This window comes from Taudactylus pleione, unplaced genomic scaffold (assembly GCF_031769625.1).
Source record: "Taudactylus pleione unplaced genomic scaffold, aTauple2 ptg000556l, whole genome shotgun sequence".
NCBI classification, from domain to species: domain Eukaryota; kingdom Metazoa; phylum Chordata; class Amphibia; order Anura; family Myobatrachidae; genus Taudactylus; species Taudactylus pleione.
Window position 1 is genome coordinate 6,085,023 of NW_028284958.1, and position 19,836 is coordinate 6,104,858.

At 41.8% G+C, this 19,836-nt stretch overlaps 1 protein-coding gene across 1 annotated transcript in view; it reads right to left on the reverse strand.

Annotated features, from left to right (window-relative positions):
- The window catches only part of AKAP13 (A-kinase anchoring protein 13), a 312,402-nt gene that overhangs the window by 82,962 nt on the left and 209,604 nt on the right, over positions 1-19,836 (reverse strand). The window contains exons 10-11 of the mRNA XM_088452667.1: positions 11,091-11,172; positions 2,957-3,090 (exon numbers count right to left, since the gene is read on the reverse strand). Of these exons, the coding sequence (XP_088308793.1) occupies positions 2,957-3,090; positions 11,091-11,172 (216 nt within the window). The remainder of the gene's footprint in view (positions 1-2,956; positions 3,091-11,090; positions 11,173-19,836) is intronic.

The window sequence follows — 19,836 nt, forward strand, 5'->3', positions numbered from 1 at the left end:
CTGGTGGTCTAGTGGGGGAAGCAGTCGTCCCTGGTCCTCACAACAGCGGCCTCTGGCAAGTCTCCACTGCCGGAGGTACAGACTACCACGTGGCACCAGCGGTGAACTACCCTACCTGCATCCCTGATGTCTCCGGCTGCAATCCTGGGCCCAGTGCTATCAACTCCGTTGGCACCCGCCGAAATCACCAGTTCCCTCACTGGTGTTGTGGCACCGGTGGGGGTAGACTGAGCAGCAGCACGGGCGTCAATCCGGACGCCTAGTCCTGCTCACTCATAAGCAAAAAAAAAACAAAAAACTTGCTTTTGACTGCCAAAGCAGTCCCCTCTTCATAAGGTGCACTGATCCTGCGCACCATACAAAAAACTGAGTGTCTGTAGCCAGGGTCGGGGTATATATGGAGGAGGACCCAGTGCATCCTGGTGGGGATAACCAGGGGAGCCATCAGAAATTGTGGGGCCTGGGACTGACAAAATAGGCAGGGCCCCCCGTTCTCACACAATACAGAAACCGTGAGCTGGAGGAGGGCGCAGGCTGCAGCTGACGGCAGGTACGGCTAGTACCACCCCCAGGCGATCCCGCGTTCTGCGGTCGCACACCCCTCCTTATGGCCCTGTATACAGATAAGCAACTGCACATACAGCATATGTGCTTGGTTTGCTGCTGCTAGATGCCAATGATATGCCTCCAAACAAATATATAAAATAGGATATATATATATTTTTTTTTTATTTTTTTTTATTTTGTCTGTCTCTCCAGCCATGCACTCTGACGTTTCCAGTCCCCTTTCTGCCTCACTGCAGCTTGCACACAGTGTTGTTCCAGCCAGCCCCTTATGCCTCAGCCAGGCAGCATAAAAATTTTCTTACCCTTTGTTCCAGGCTGCTGCTCTATGGTTAGGTACAGAAGTGTGCTGCGGCTCCTATCGCCTTTAGTGGCGCGGTGACATCATGGCGTCACGCGCGCCGGATAACAAACTTTAATGTACATGCGGACAGGCACCTTTTACATGCCGGGCGAGGCAGTAGAAGTGGGGGGCGGACCATCTAGGTACCCATTTGCGGTGGACAGGTGGCCCCTTTGTCTGGCACTGACAATAGCGGCGGGTGGGTGGTAGGAGCAGGCCGGGCACCCCTTCTATGGCGGAGTGCCCTGGCCCGGGACAGTAGTCCCGACAGTCCCCCCCTGATGGCAGCCCTGGGGTTAAAGGTCAGCTTTATTTATTTAGTGAAAGGAGGAAAAAGTATGGTGGTGAAGAAAGAATTGACCTACACACAGTATCAAAAACTTGCCCAAATACTCAAAAACAAAGATGTAGATGGGGGCCAACTGCCAGCCCATCACCAACAACTCAATGTATACAAACCCCCTGCCAATGACACACAATAAAGGTCAACAGGAAAAGGTGGTGTTGCCGACTCAAGTAGGGTAGAATTAGCCTAAACCTGTGTATTGGTGGGGGGAGCACCTCAAGACCTACAGCAAGACAGCCACTGTTACTGTTCTTTCCCACAAAACAATAAAGTCAACAATAACAATAAGTGGGTGAGGGTGGGAACTTCCAAAGAGTCTAGAGACCTGCCAACCAGAAAATTACTATGATAAACCAGCAACTCAGCCCCAAAATTCCACCTGTTTACTGTAATAAGACTACAAAAATCAAACTTTAAAAAGGAGATACTCCTTACATTTTTAACCTTCACTATTAAACGTATTCATACACATCCGAGCAGTTCATATAAACTGCGGTCTGTCTTCAGAACAGACACATCATCCTTCTCATCTCTTGTAGGAACTACTATAAAGTTTTATAGAAGGTGTATGCATAAGGCGGATTTAGTCATTAAATAAAAAAAACATCAAACTGAAGAAAAGTCAACAAAGATGTAACCACTTAGGGGTCAATCAAATTAGGTGTGAACTGTGAGTTTGTTTCTTGAAACTCACAGACTTCGCATGAATTCTCAAATCCAATTAAATAGGCCTATTCGCGGTACTCTCAGCGGAGGTTTCTGAATTGACTGTCAAATGCGATGTGAGAGAAGTGTTTGAAAAAGTGGGGAGACCATCCTGGGTCCCCAAAAATGTATAATTTTGTTAGCAGGACCGTATAGAAGGCACAATTGAGGAACCTATCTGGCAAAAATATATTAGCATATTGCGCGCAGTGTTCTCACCACACTATATTTTCTTAGGCATTTTGTCCGGCAAAATCTCCCTTCCTCTCAGCACTGTGATGCAGGCGAAAGTCGCACTGTACTGACGGTTCATATAGAAACATCAGTGAATTGCGTCACAGTGTAACTCACTGCCCGGAATCACCCCTGCTGGATTGAGGATTCAGACTACCCTCTCCACCTGGACTCAAGACCACCCTGTCGGAGCCATCCCCACTGGAACATGGATGCTGGCTGCCAACACCAGCCCACCCTGCACTGGAGGCAAGCTTTGCAGTCTCAGTCTCCCTCTCTTACCTGGTGCCCGTCAAGCAGTAAGTGAAAGATTGGATGGGGGGGATGGATGGGGGAGGGTGCACGATGGGTATGGTACATACATACACACACACGCGCTGCCTCATAATACCTCCTGGCACGAAGCTAGATATCTGGGGAGAACACTGCTGCTGTAATACTACTAATAATAATAATAATAATTAATTTAATATTTCTAGAAATAAATAAGCATGTATTACCTGTCCAAAGAGGACAAGTAGGAGAAAAAATACATAGGACCTTCGCTCATCTTATTGTTTTATAGCAGAGGAAATAAAATATTTGAATCTATTTTTAGGTTTTGACTCACCCTGACTCATAAGACTGATTATGTGCTGCTTCCTGATAATGGAGAAAGGAAGGGTAGAGACCTACTCATTTATACTGTAGTACTTAAAATGCAGCATCACCATGATCGAGAACAAGTGACCAATATTTCTTATGCTAAAAGCTCCTGTCCTCACCTTTGTGAACACCATTTCATCCAGTACTTCTGGGGACATGTAACACAAGTCAGTGTCACCTGCCAATTCCGTTTTCAGTGTTTGTGGAGATGAGTGCTCAGTATCCAGTGCATCCTCCAAAAACTGCTCACACCCTGAAATATCACAAGAGAAAATGTATATTTATTTTATTAGAGCCTCTAATTGAGTACTATTTAAATAAAAGACTATAAAGGGCAACCTGTCACACCTACACATAATGGAGGCAGCCATTATCTGAGCTGAAGCTGTAGATGTGATAATGCAGCCAGGAAAACAGTGACACATCTGTGGTTACAAGTGCCTTATGTCAAAGTTATGCCAATGGATCCTATTGAATAGGCAACATTCTGATGAATACTTGTTAAGCCTTCAAAATGGCTGCTGCTTCAGAGAGTCAGTGTCTGAGAATATTCCTGTTCACATTCTCTGAGAATATTCCTGTTCACATTCTCCAGACAGTGGAGTGGCTTATCAAGTACAAAACCAATTATCGTATCTCCTCCCATTAGCACTGTGCAAATAAATATATATATATATATACAGTGCCAGTCAAAAGTTTGGACACACTTTCTCATTCAATGGTTCAACTATTTTCAACATGGTAGATTAATACTGAAGACATCAAAACTATGAAAGAACACATATGGAATTATGTTGTAAACAAAAAAGTGTTAAAACAAAATATGTTTTATATTTTAGATTCTTCAAAGTAGCCCCCTTTTGCTTTGATGACAGCTTTGCACACTCTTGGCATTCTCTCAATCAGCTTCATGAGGTAGTCTGCTGAAATGGTTTTGAATTAACAGGTGTGCCTTGTCAAGAGTCAATCTGTGGAATTACTTGCCTTCTTAATGTGTTTGAGACCATCAGTTGTGTTGTAATCCATATTATGGCACCAACCACTCAACTCAGTAAAAAGAAACGACAGTCCATCAATACTTTAAGACATGAAGATCAATCGATACGGAAAATTTCAAGAACGTTGATGAAACTGGCTCTCATGAGGCCCGCCCCAGGAAAGGAAGACCAAGAGTTACCTCTGCTGCAGAGGATAAGTTCATTAGAGTTACCAGCCTCAGAAACAGCTACTTAACAGCACCTCAGATTAGAGACCACATAAAGTCTTCACAGAGTTCAAGTAGCAGACAAATCTCAACATCAACTGTTCAGAGGAGACTGCGTGAATCAGGTCTTCATGGTCGTATTGCTGCAAAGAAGCCAATACTGAGGATGAACAACAAGAAGAAGAGAATTGTTTGGGCCAAGAAAAAACAAGGAATGGACATTAGACCAGTGGAAATCTGTACTTTGGTCTGATGAGTCTAAATTTGAGATTTTTGATTCCAACCGCCGTGTCTTTGTGAGACGCAGAGAAGGTGAGGGGATGGTTTCTGCATGTGTGGCTCCCATTGTGAATGAAGGAGGTGGTGGTGTGGGGGTGCTTTGCTGGTGACACTGTTGGTGATATATTCAAAATTCAAGGCACACAACCAGCATGGCTACCACAACATTCTGCAGCGCCATGCCATCCCATCTGGTTTGCGCTTACTGGGACCATCATTTGTTTTTCAACAAGACAATGACCCCAAACACACCTCCAAGCTATGTAAGGGTTACTTGACCAAGAAGGAAAGTGATGGGGTTCTGCGTCAGATGACCTGGCCTCCACAATCACCCGGCCTAAATCCAATTGAGCTGGTTTGGGATGAGTTGAACTGAGTGAAGGAAGAGCAGCCAAAAAGTGCTCAGCACCCCTGGGAACTCCTTCAAGACTGTTGGAAAACCATTCCAGGAGACTACCTCATGAAGCTGATTTAGAGAATGCCAAGAGTGTGCAAAGCTGTCATCCAAGCAAAAGGGGGCTACTTTGAGGAATCTAAAATATGAAACATACTTTGATTTAACACTTTTTTGGTTACTACATAATTCCATGTGTTCTTTCATAGTTTTGATGTCTTCAGTATTAATCTACTATGTTGAAAACAACTTAAATAAACAAATACCATTGAATGTGGTGTGTTCAAACCTTTGACTGGTACTGTAAATACACACATATATATATTATATGTAACGATAGATCTGGTGAACATAGAATTTTGCTGCACATCGTTCACTGGAGCTGCCGGGGAGAGTTCAAGGGAGAATGTAAACGTGATTGGATCGTTTGCAAATCGTACAGTGTGTGTGGGGGCCTTCGCAGAATTCTTTCATCTGATCGCCAATCAGACCATCTAAAAAACTGCTGCTACCGTATACTTCAAGGAAGTTTTTTTTAAGACTTTGTTTATTGCAATTTCTGTGTATTTTGTCAACAGTGATACAGTAATATTGTTTGGTCAGACACCACATGTATGTATAAAATTTCACTTCTATTTACTCACAGAGGATTCAAATTAAGTGCTGCTCTATTATGTTTTGTTTCATTATAAATAATATACAGTATGTATCTATGTATATGTGTGTGTATATGTAAGTATGTAAATATATATATATATATATACACACATACATATATATATATATATATATATATATATATACAGTCAGGTGCATAAATATTGGGACATTGACAGAATTTGCATATTTTGGCCTCTATTCACCACCACGGTGCCTTTGAAATGAAACTACATGCGCTTTAACTGCAGACTTTCATATTTAATTTGAGGGTAATTACATCCAAATCAGATGAACGGTGTAGGAATTACAACGGTTTCTAAATGTGCCTCCCACTTTTTAAGGGGCCAAAAGTAATGAGACAAACTAAACAATCCTAAATCTAACTTTCACTTTTTAATACTTTGTTGCAAATCCTTTGCAGGCAATTACAGCCTGAAGTCTGGAACGCATAGACATCACCAGACGCTGGGTTTCATCCCTGGTGATGCTCTGCCAGGCCTCTACTGCAAATGTCTTCAGTTCCTGCTTGTTCTTGGAGCATTTTCCCTTCAGTTTTGTCTTCATCAAGTGAAATGCTTGCTCAATCGGATTCAGGTGAGTGGATTGACTTGGCCATTGCATAACAAAACTGTTTGGTTGCTTTTGCAGTATGCTTCGGGTCATTGTCCATCTGCACTATGAAGCGCCGTCCAATGAGTTCTGAAGCATTTGACTGAGTATGAGCATATAATGTTGCCCGAAACACTTCAGAATTCATTCTGCTGCTTTTGTCAGCAGTCACATCATCAATAAATACAAGGGAACCAGTTCCATTGGCAGCCATACATGCCCATGCCATGACACTACCACGCTTCACTGATGAGGTGGTATGTTTTGGATCATGAGCAGTTCCTTTCCTTCTCCATACTTTTCTCTTCCCATCACTCTGGTACAAGTTGATCTTTGTCTCATCTGTCCATAGGATGTTGTTCTAGAACTGTAAAGGCTTTTTTAGATGTTGTTTGGCAAACTCTAATCTGGTCTTCCTGTTTTTGAGGCTCACCAATGGTTTACATCTTGTGGTGAACCCTCTATATTCACTCTTGTGAAGTCTTCTCTTGATTGTTGACTTTGACACATATACACCTACCTCCTGGAGAGTGCTCTTGATTTGGCCAACTGTTATTCTGTTATCCACCACAGTTGTTTTCCATGGTCTTCCGGGTCTTTTGGTGTTGCTGAGCTCTCCGATGCATTCTTTCTTTTTAAGAATGTTCCAAACTGTTGATTTGGCCACACCTAATATTTTTTCTATCTCTCTGATGGGTTTGTTTTGATTTTTCAGCCTAATGATGGCTTGCTTCACTGATAGTGACAGCTCTTTGGATCTCATATTGACAGTTGACAGCAACTGATTCCAAATACAAATGTCACACCTAGAATCAACTCCAGACCTTTTACTTGTTTAATTGATAATGAAATAACGAGGGTATAGCCCACACCTGTCCATGAAATAGCTTTTGAGTTGATAGTCCCATTACTTTTGGCCCCTTAAAAAGTGGGAGGCACATATAGAAACCGTTGTAATTCCTACACCGTTCACCTGATTTGGATGTAATTACCCTCAAATTAAATGTGAAAGTCTGCAGTTAAAGCACATCTTGTTTGTTTCATTTCAAAGTCATTGTGGTGGTGAATAGAGGCCAAAATATGAAAATTCTGTCAATGTCCCAATATTTATGCACCTGACTGTACATACATATACACACACACACACACAGTACTGTGCAAAAGTTTTAGGCAGGTGTGGAAAAAAATGCTACAATGTAGGAATGCCTTCAAAAATCGAAGAGTTCCTTCAAAAACTGGGGGGGGGGGGGGAAGGGGGAATTCAATTACAGGCGAATGGTGCGAATTGCTGTTTCCACGGCGTTTAAATGCCGACATCAGCAGCCCGTCTCGCACCCTTTACCTGACCGGCCGAATGCCCGATTCGCTCAAAAGTGCTCGCTACCCTATGGGGTAGCTTAAACTTTTGAGAGAGATTCAGAGCTGCCGTAAAGTGCAGCAGCTGCCGTGCAGATTCGGTCAGGTGAATGTATTGGCTCCTAATTGAATTCCCCCCACTGTGTGCAAGTGTACCTAGAAGAATTAAAGACTTGATGCTGTTTTGAAGGCAAAGGGTGGTCACACCAAAAATGGATTTGATTTAGATTTCTCTTCTATTCATTCACTTTGCATTTTGTTAATTGATAGAAATAAACTAATAACATTTCTATTTTTGAAAGCATTCTTACTTGGCAGCATTTTTTCCCACACCTGCCTAAAACGTTTGCACACTACTGTGTATCATTCTTCTTGTTAAATACTAAGGTCTACAGTTTCTTTCTGCAGAGTCTTGAAGCATGCAACCAGATGTAGGCACATTAACAGATGGATGGAGAGCACACATATTCCTAGTAACAGACAGAAAAGTTGGCTGTAAATAATCTGTTAGCTGACACTCCCATGGAAATTTCACAAGGAACCTCCACAATCGTCATCAGAATAATGAGGCATACAGTAAATGGAAGCAGTCACACAGAAGGACAGGAAGAGGCCTCTGTGAAAATAATTAGCACACAACAATGGGATTACCAGAACAGTGATTTGGAAAGTAAAATGCACTGAACAACAGAGAGAAAAGGGACGTTTAGCAATCAGGAGAAGGACTCCTATCTTACAGAGCTGAATAAACCAGAAACACTTTATCTGTGGCTGCTGTCAAACATTAATTGGAACCATATTCTCTCTCAGGATGACTATTGTAATATATACCCAAACTCAAAGAGAGGAAGGATGATTACTGCACCAGTTCTATAATATTGTTGTGATTGTTTGTATAAAGAAACCCCATAAGATTCAATTCCAAATTTCACTTAAATGGTATTGGGGGTGCAGCCTACTGACAACTAATACATACATACACTCTTATTTGAAAGGCAAAAACGGGATGTCTAATGCTGGCCATACACGCTGCAATTATCGGGACGATCTGCCCGATATCGGCGGATCGCCGCGATAATTGTAGCGTGAGGGGGGGGGGCGACCGAGGGTTAAATATTGCTGTCCAGCATGCCCGTCCGATGCGATATTTACCCGGTAACTGTCGGCCGCAGTGTATGCCCAGCACGGCCGACAGACAGACATTTCCTGTGTTCCTTCCTACGGAAGGAACAGGGAAATGTCTCCTCCCCCAGTGTATGCCGCGGACATCTGCGGCTGGCAGCTGGCCAGATAAAATGTCTGTCGGTCTGACAGACATTTTATCTTGCCGTGTATGCCCAGCATAACTTAAAATATAACTTATTTCTTAACAATAAATATTTATGTGTATAGGTACAAACAGCGAAATATTTAAAAGAAACAAGTTGTTTCTGGACACAGATATACAAATATTGTGTTGACAATACAAATAAAGAGTGTAATTAAAACAGAGTCCCACTGTGTGTCTCTTTGGATATTATCACAAATGCCTTGTGTGTGTCATGGTATACTCAACCGTCGTGATGCTTTATGTGATGTTATTACAGATCTGCACAGCTACTACTTTATCCGTAGCGCAGCGCGAGAGGCAGAAACAGTGGCCTCTTTGTTTAATTATACTCAATGTGTATTGTCAACACAATATTTTTATGTCTGTGTCCAGAAACAACTTGTTCCTTTTAAATATTTTGCTGGTTGCACCAATACACAAATTTTTATTGTTATGAAAGAAGTATATTTTAAGTCAGTATTAGTGTGCCATCAGAAAACACAACACTTTTTTGCCTTTCAAATAAGAGTAATACAAACCCAACTAATGTCTTTCTGACCACTCAACCACTGCTGCTAAAGTCGTATGAACCAATCCACCGACTTTTCTATTTATCTTATCATCACAGGTGTCTTAAAATATTCTAATTCTCCACTCCATTCAGTGCTTTATCATCAAGTATAAAGTCATTTGCCTAGCCCTTTATATCGGTGCAATACGATACTTCACAACATACATTAAACCATCGCTTATTTCCAAATGTAAAGACATCAGGAACTCAGACATTTTAATTTTACCAGTCATGAAATGCATAAGAATCCCTTTACCTTGATCTTGCATTTAGGCTTACAAACATGGTGGGCAGTAGCATTTGTGGTGCATTAGCTGCACCCCTAGCTACAGTCTACAAACCACACCCTCATATACCAAACTAGAATGCTACACTAGCAACTCATCCCGCTCACCAATGACACCATGAAACAAATCAGTCAATTAAGCAATAATAGACACCTTGCAAATGGAAATTTGACACAAATACTGTAAAATAAAACCATGTATGGCCCATTATGAGCATATACCGGAATGCTCAAAGTTACTTACTTCACTCACCATCCATTTAACAATAATTACACATTGTAACGATTCTGCATTACAAACACTATTTTTGACACTAATACAACTTAGAATGTAATCAGGCACAGCCCATGAGGTGAATACAAATTCTTCAACTTGCTGAATGAGACACAAAATGGAACATAAGCTAAAATATAAAACCAATTAACCTGCACCAATTAAAAGTGGGGGGCCTGACTTCTGTCACTGAGTACAGACAATATGGATACTCTTATTCACCAACTCTTATTACTGAGGAAGACTGCACAGTGGCTTCAATGCATTTAAACTCATCTATCACCTTATATGGAGTTATTACTATATGTGTCACTATTGAGACTATGGCACTTTGGATTTGGGGACACTGCTTTGTTTTTACTGAACATACTCTTAAGAACTGTCCCTTCCAGGATAACTACAACATGACAGACCAATCATTGTCAATTATTTTTCAAGAATATAGATAAGTCAATACATTTGTTATAAATAACATTACGTGAGTCCAGTATTCTACGTTAAGAGAATACTCACTAACAGAACAGTGTAGAGGCCAAGAAGTGCAGATTAAGTAAACACAGTGACTATTTGTATCCTCATTTATCATCCAGCACTAGGTAATACCTTATCCCTATTTTTTTTAGCGTATAATTACTGACTCTTGGCATCTCTTCCTTTCATCATTAATCAAGAGAAACAAAAAGCCGATACTTTAATTTACAGGTGTAACGCTATAGCTTAAAAATGATCATAACCTTATTTTAGTGTTTAAAAGTTCTTCAGTGTTTTAATTATATACTTGCAAAGGTTATTAGTAGCTCCTTCATATTCAGCATGTTAGACTCAATAGTGTTTTAATGGTTCCCCTACAAATCCTGCAATTCATTGGCTTTCCCATGCCCCTCCCACAAAACCACCAAAAAAAGGGTAGCATCAGAGCTCTATTTGTCCCTTACGTCATATATATATATATATATATATATTTTTTTTTTTTTTTTTTTAACTGCTAGGATATTCCACAAGTACCCTTAAGTTCAAATTGTCAAAAAGCCCATGAATGAAGGTGGTAGCCAGTACTATGGGCATTGTAATACCTATGATATTAATGATGGATGCTGCACCCATCATTAATATCATAGGATTACAGTATATCAACCCTAGCGCTGGCCGACACTGTACTTTCCCTTCCACAATATGTCTGACACTTCCAGTTTCATTAAAGAATATTGTATTTTCCCAGAGATTACACATTGTGCTTCTCTTTATTATCATGTGAGGGCGAGATTTAGCAGGCCGCTGACGTGCAGCAGTACAAATAGAGAGTGAACCTACCTTTAGAGTCGTTTGTTTGCATCGGTTCCAAGAGCACTGGGTGTGGGCACGGGGTTATGGAACAGCAACTCTCTCTATTAATCTACATAAAAAATATAAAAACAAATATATGAGAAACATTCCTAGATAACCAATAATCAACTACTTATTTCTTTATGTTTGTGGAGCATATGGAAATGCACCTTTAAACTATTTTTACCGAGCCTTTCCCGGTTCTGTCATAACACACCCCTTTAAACCGGCAGTTAAGATTGGTGGGAGTTCAATATGAAGCTGCAATCACTGATCAGGATTCCTTACCGACCTTTGCAAAAACACAACCCTAGCTTACAGCAGGAATTTTTACATGAATTAAAAAGTTAACATTATGTAGCTGTTATTACCAGTTGACCCTATTGATGTGCATATCATGGTAGTGCAATTTAATTTCTTGGTCTCCATGTTACTGGTTGTTGTAACATTGTATAACCAATTATTAAAAATTCTGCTTACATAATACTGGTTAGTATACCAGGGTTTCCTATATCGGTTTAAAACTATCTAGGCTCTAGTAGACCAGATCCTGTTACTTTTTATAATTACGTTTGTAGAACATATACTTCGTAGTAGTCTTATGTTACATAATAAACAAATTTGCTCCTTTTACATCTCAGAAAAAAAAGCTTTGTTTGTAATACTGCTCAAATGTTTCAAAACAATGCAATGCAATAATGTAGGTAAAGAACATAGTAGTTATGTACTAAAGTAGTTATTTTGAACCTTTTTCAACTCGCAGCACACCGAACACTATTTTAAACTTGCCAAGGCACACTATCAGTCCCCCACTGAAGAAAACACACACACACACATTGGCCCCAACGGGAGAAAAAAAAACAACACACACACACATAGGCCCCCACAGAAATAAATATATAACACATTGGCCCCCACAAGAAAAAAAAAACACAACTATGCCACATTGCTCCCCACAGAGAAAAAAATAACCACGGCTGGCCCCCACAGAATAAAAAAAAACAAAAAACAAAGAACGCATTGCTTACCACAAAAAAAAAAAAAAAAAAAAAATAATTGGCTGGTCCCCAAAGAAATCATCCATATTGATCCCCACCCGTTACTCACACAGTGCAGAGCTGTCAGCGTTCGAGCGTGCAGGCAGCACGTAGAGAGCGCGGGCTGGCGTCCAACGCAGCATGCGTAACCTGTGATGTCATGCCGCTGCGTCTAGGCAGATCACTGCCCAGGCACGCCTGAGCCTCCCAGAGGAGCTCAGCAGCAGCCCGGTCCGCAGTACTGTAATGTGACCAGCGGCTCTGACTGCCGTGGCACACTTACAACCGGTTGAAAATAGCTGTACGAAAGCCTTGGAGAGAGATAAAGTGGACGGAGATAAAGTACCAATCAGTCAGCTCCTATCATTTTTCAAACAGCCTGTATTGTGACAGTTAGGAGCCGATTGATTGGTACTTAATCTTCTTCCACTTTCTCTCTCTCCAAGGCTTAGGGTGGGTATACATCAACCAATATTTTGTCCGATACCTGGGATTAAAGATACAGGGCCCGATTCAGACCCGGTTGCAAGCGCCGAGCGCTCGCAACTGGGTTGATGGTGGCCCAGAGCGCATGAGGGAGCCTGCGCGAGAACCAGATAGCGACGGGCACTCCGTCGCTCTGGGTCTCGCACCAAAGGGAGCGTGTTGTCGATGTTGAGAGACAGCACGCCCCCTTGGTGGGCGGGCCAGGGGGGTGGCTGCCCAGACAGAGGCGTTCCCATGAGAACGCCTACCGCCTGGGAGAGCTTTCGGCTCTGTTTGAGCTGAAAGCTCTCTAGGGCTTGCGGCCACGAGACCCTACAACAAGGGTCTCGTCGCAAGCCCGATTGGTCGCTATAGTCTTGACCATCGCACCATCATCCTCGCGTTAGCTGTGGGTGGCAACAGCAATGCGAGCGGCCAGGAGGCCGCTCCATAAAAATAAAAATAAAAAAGACGCCCTGATTCAGAGCGAGTGCTCTGTCAGAGCGTCCGGCTCTGAATCAGGGCCACAGTACATATACTCAACATCTGATTATACCCATAATTGCACACTTCCTCCTGCCAACATCAGGGTCATCACATCTGCTGTTCTGCAAATGCCATGCCCCTGGATGCGGCCACTGAATATATTGCGCGGTTGCGCGCTATATTGTTCTGTGTGTATGGGTGACCAATGTATCGTTACATCGGCCATCGCGTCAGACACTCTCCTGGATAGTCTGTTGTGTACCCAGCCTTAGCACATAGACCCAATAGATCTCTCAAAACATGTGGAATTATGTTCCACAATGTTTTAAGAAACGATGTATGGCAGGGGTGGCCAAAACATCGATCGTGATCTACCGGTTGACCACAAATAAGAGACCGGTCAATCGCAGTGGACATCTGCCGCTGCCTATTCCATTTGCTAGGTGCCCACTGAGATTTAGTTACCAGCGGGCGCCCGGCAGCTCCTTGCATCCCTGCAGCAGCCGGAGCTCACTCCTGAGCTTTGCCTTCCGGCTCCCGCAGTGGGTGAAGGAGAGACGTCATGACATCTCTCCCACAGAGCTGAGTGGGAGGAGCAGTAGGACGGCGGTTGGCGCAAGAGTAAGTATAGTGTTTGCTGTTGTGTGTGTCTTTATATATAAGGGGCACTACTACAGGGGACACTGCATAAGGGGAACTACTACAGGGGACACTGCATAAGGGGAACTACTACAGGAGGCACTAATACTGGGGCACTGCATAATTGGCACTACTACTGGGGGCACTGCATAAGAAGAACTACTACAGGAAGAAGTGCATAAGGGCCACTACTACAGGGGGCACTGCATAAGGAGCAGTACTACTGGGGGCACAGCATAAGGAGCACTAATACTGGGTCACTGCCTAAGGGGCACTACTACAGGGCGCACTGCATAAGGGGCACTACTACTGAGGGCATAGCATAAGGGGCACTACTACAGTGGACATTGTATAGGGAACAACTACTGTGGACATTAAGTGTATAAGGGACACTACTATGTGGTGTAATGTGAATCAGGGGCACTATGTGCAGTGTAATGTGAATAAGATTGTGCTACTGTGTGGCGTAATTTGAATTGGAGATACTGAGTGTGATTTCGGCAGGACAGACTCCACAGCCCTTGCTGCAAGGCCACGCTCACATTTTCGGGCTCGGTAGATCACAAAAGGTTTTTAGCTTTATAAGTAAATCACAGAGTCCAAAAGTCTGGCCACCCCTGATGTATGGACTATATGGCTATACCAAAAACTGACAGAGCTTGGTTTGTCTTGTGAAATAGACCTAGGTTTATGTTGTTAAGTAGGCATCAAGGAGATTGTGTGATAGATCACTGCAGACTTGAACAAGCTATGTCTTATACATAAACAAACAAGTTCTGAATTTCTCTGGAAAAAGAAATTGAGGTTAACCAGAGAAAAGTGTAAATTTTTCCATATTCTTTCTGCTTTGAACAAGTCAGTCTGGTAACTGTATTATACCTTGGTAACCTTGTTTGCTAGTACAAAAAACAAGGTCTATGAAAACATGTAGCACTGAAGGCAGAGAAAGACCATCTGACCTCCTCCGTGGACTCTCTTTAATCATAAATATTACATAAAAATGAAAACTTAATCCCCTGGGGGTGCTTGTACCTTGAAATAGAGAAATCCATTTTTAGCATATTGAATTCACATGATTGCTCCAAGTATCCACCAGTCTTACAGCATAATCAATTTAAGATTAAAAAGAAAGAGTTTAATGAGAACCAAGAGTTTGCTTTTCTCAGCATCAACTTTACTTATACATTAGAGACATTGTTGCTATATATTGGCAAGCAAACAACAGTGACTACATACGAAGGAGTACTGATGACACAAAGGGGGGGGCATTAAAACATTACATAAATGTAACCAGCTGGTTCCTAAGTTCAGAAAAAACAGTCTGGATTGATAATTATGTGCAAGATGCAAAGATTTGTCCATATACAACCTATGAACATGTTATGTTAAAAATGCTTAAAATTATCCCAAAAAGATACAGATGTGTCCACATACACCTAGCTTCAATTCGCCATATAACTGGCGCGAGTGAGACGACAGATCCCAAGCGACTGTTTACACAAAGCTTATTTTTTGCTCAAAAGTTCATCTTGGTCACAAATGGATGCGACAAACCGCTACCTGATACTGCACTGATTACATATGTGACACTTGTATATCTGTGTGCGACTGAATCTGCATATCTGCAGCAGCTGTAGACGTTGCTTCGGATCACCATCGCGACTGGTCACTGCCCTCGGCCAGGCTGCGTAAACCAAAGATTACTCAGCCTGGCCGTCCTAATACCTCTGCCAGGTCCAGGAATTCTGTGTCTGCTTCCGTTTTGTGGAACGTCACCATCCCCGCCCCCAAACAGCCTCAGCCTGTCAATCAGGATCCTGTGATCGCAGGACCCATTCTACACATGGACAGATGTCCCACCAACGAATATGTACGCAAACCATCGGGGTTCCGTACATATCTGAATCAGGACCCTTGTGTGACGAATGGGAATACAAGCTTTTTGTTTATTTTATTTCACATTAAATAAGGCCATAAATAACATTTATCCATATCATACTGATCCATAGTAGTGGCCACAAGTTTTAATTACGCGTATTAATGCTGATACACAGTTGGGAGCAAAACAAAAACAAAATAAAACAAGTTTGCATCAGGACAAACCATACTGCAAAGCAATATGTTCTATATAATTTACAGAGGGTAAACCATGCCTGTTTTTGCGTTTCGTCCACAAACACGATGGAAAGAAAAAAAAACAGAGGGCACTAACGGGAGCTGATCACTCCATTAAATCAATTATCAATAGCTATTTCACTGCTCGAACTTCTGCTACCGGGAGGCGCTGACACACCATTAGATATTTCCCTGCAAGAGAACAGCACTCCATGTTTTTCTTGGCTTAGATTTATTTTTACACTGCAATTTAGAGTTCAGCTAGATATACAAAAACAGAGTTGCAGATGCACTATGCGATCATTACTGTATACATTTAAATTTATAATATAGAATTTCAGAGGTAGTTTGCATATCAATGGCCACTGATATGGGCCTGCCCACCAGCGTCAAGGTCACCTCATTGAGCAGGTCCCTAACACTCTGGGGTTCACATCTGGGACACATGGCACCCCAAAAGTCAGCTCAGCCAAAGACCTCCCCAGGGCATCACACGAAAAAAAGGGTGACAGTGAAGTGTTAAAGTATCAGGTGTGTAAAGTAATTAACAAGTGTTATAAAAATGATAAGGGTAGAATGTGTGTGAAAAAATACATAAATATTAAACAACAATGAAATGAAATGAAATTGTTGTTTAATATTTATGTATTTTTTCACACACATTCTACCCTTATCATTTTTATAACACTTGTTAATTACTTTACACACCTGATACTTTAACACTTCACTGTCACCCTTTTTTTCGTGTGATGCCCCGGGGAGGTCTTTGGCTGAGCTGACTTTTGGGGTGCCCTGTGTCCCAGATGTGAACCCCAGAGTGTTAGGGACCTGCTCAATGAGGTGACCTTGACGCTGGTGGGCAGGCCCATATCAGTGGCCATTGATATGCAAACTACCTCTGAAATTCTATATTATAAATTTAAATGTATACAGTAATGATCGCATAGTGCATCTGCACCTCTGTTTTTTGTATATGTCACTTTGAAATCTCAGTATGATGGCACCTTTCATTACTATTAGGGTGTGCAGTCTAGAGCCCCTCCGTAGAGTTCAGCTAGAACATGACCCTCATAACTATTAATCTCACTACACATTTTAAAATCTGACCCCTTGCAGTGCAACATGGATTGCTCCTTTTTTAAATTTTTTGCTTTGCCACCAACTCTGAATCAGTCCCATTCTGCGCAAATTTGCCTACTCTCCTCGGGAGACACAAGCTTTTGAGAGTTTGACTGAACTATGTGGAAAGCAGACCTCCTTCCCTGTTCCCGGCCTTATGCTGTGTGGGGTGGAGCAATGATGATGCCCTTGGTTCTCCTGTGCGGGATCTCCCAGATGGGAGGTCCGTAAAATGGACAAGTTTGAAATGATATCTGGCCAAAACTGTTGTACACTAACTCTCAGATGAACTTAAACGACACACTGTCATCCCTGTCAGTCAGTAACTGCTGGATTTCCAGTGGAGTATTCATGAGATTGTGTTTGTGTTATGCCAAGGACACAGGCCTACTATGATTCCAGAACCAACACACGAGCAGTGAAGAACATAACAGCTCACCATTAATACTAATCCTAAATTCAAAATAATTTTCAATGACAATTTGCTGCAGAGCAAACGCATCTAAACACATCAGTCCAGACTGTAACAGGTTTACTAAAATTGGCTATAACGTAATTGTTTTGCATTTGAAATACAGACATTCCTCACTTAACGCCCTACCTGTTCAGCGACCGTTTGGACTTACGACCGACGCTCCGACCAGCGAACTGTGGCTTGCACTCATACAAAAAAAATAAAAATGACAGACTCTGTCCTAGAGGGGGCCATGGCTGTGGCGCGGGACACACAGGAGACCTTACCTCCAATGAGAGAAAGGACAGGCCGGGGATGCAGGGCACACACAAGCCCGTGTCACCCTCAGCCTGGGCCCTGCTGCTATATGTCCTTCCTTAACGACCAATTCGTTTAACGACAGTCGTAGGAACGGAACTCGGTCGTTAAGTGAGGAATGTCTCTACTATGTTCAGTATGAAATAAATATAAAAAGTATAATCTGTATTAATAAAGAATATGGGAAACTGTAATATGCAGCAGTTAAGTAATGAAAAAAATGGGCATTTCCAAAGCTTTACTCCATGTGAAAAAAAGGGAAAACTGGTAGTGATCAACATGAAATATTGACATTTCTGTTATACTCTGCTTGGGAGGCTCAAGTGCATTCGTTTGCATAAGAAATATTAAACAATATTTCCATCCACAGATATAGAACTTTAAAGGGTTAAGTCCATGCACCAATCTATAAACGTTTCTGAATTCATAGTCTTAATAGCTACTTCTACCTAATACCACATACATGGCAGCAACTTTCCTATACCTCAAGCATATGGTTTATGTGACAGGCTTTTTGGTGCTCCAGCACAGCCCCTATATTAACTGTATCAGAAAACGCTGCCAGGCTCCCAAAAACCGTTAGGAGCGGAACATTCCCAGACTGCAAAGGATTGACGTTTGACTGGCTAAATTTAGACGAGCAATGAATCACAACATTAATAAGACAACTTCATACCAGAGCTCTTCAGTAAAATAAAGCTACTACACGTTTAAGTACACTATTATAATTTGTGACCAACTTCAAAAATCTGTACAAATATTTTGGTAGTAAAAAAAAATAAAAATCTGCAGAACATCTGCTGTGTACAACTCAACTTACTACACAGTGGCACACAGGATTTACCTCCCAGCTTTAAAATATGTCTACAATAGAAAAAGTAGTAAAACAAAGTGATCAGGTTTATTTGTTATCCTTATAGACAGTGATAGGCTGGGAATGGACAAACATCACACATAAACACGCAAACACCACAAACAAAAATGCTTTCAGAACTTATTCTAAACCAATAGGTAAAACAAATAGTTCTGCATCCAACACAAAGAATAATAAAGATTGAGAAATACAAAAGCAATGTCAAATAGACATAGCAAAAGACTAGGATGCAAGTCACAGAAAAGAAATATTACCTTTAATAGCACCACATCAACAGCTCGGTCAACTTTGGAAATATCGCACAAGCTGTATCGTCTTTTGTATCTCTCGTACATCTTTCTGAATATTGAAGGCTGGGTAAAGAGAGATGATGCTCCAGTCTCTCCCAGTCAGACCACTGCTAAGTAGATACTACTTGAGAAGAAACGTCTGCTTCAGCTCTCCCTCCTCCACAAAATCAAAAATCACACACAACATCACTTGTTTCCTTGACAGGAAAAACACTGTTGTGACTGGAATGGTACAAACATTTTCTTGCCCGAGATAAAGTGCACTAAGATGCACACAGCACAGTCCCTGCAAATAAACTACGGCTGCACTGCAGAAATTCACATCCGTGGTGCAAATGTGCAAACAAACTCTGCAAGTCCCGTAAAAAAAGACAGAGCGAGAACAAGATACAAGTTATTGTCTAGACGTGACTTCAACATCTCATTCACAGGCACACAAAAATGAAGACTAAAAATCCAGTAAAGTCACTCTCACATCCAGGGCAAGATCTGTTTCAGAAGTGAAACCTGAGACACTGCTGCAGACGCCTTAAGAAAAAAAAAAAAAAAGTCCCCATATTCTGCCTGAATTAAAGCTTTTTATAAAAAAAAAAAAAAAAAAAAAAGTTTATTATTTCCAATCCCAAGTCACAAGAGGAAAAGAAAAAGCCACTCCTTTGTGGACGTCATCATTTGCCGTTTCCACTCTACCCTGGCGTTCATCAATTCTGGACTCAGATTCCCACAACATAAAGAGGTTAAATCCAATCGGCTACAAGGACTGAAAAACGAACCACTGAGCACGAGAGCAGGCTCCAGATGTTTGTGCGCTAGCATGCCTCATGGTGCCTCTTTCACACTTAGGGCACAAAGCAATGCGGTGAGAACAGATGCATCCCGCAAAAAAAAGTGTGATGCTAAAATAACAAATGCAAAAGCTTAGGATGAAGAGACATGG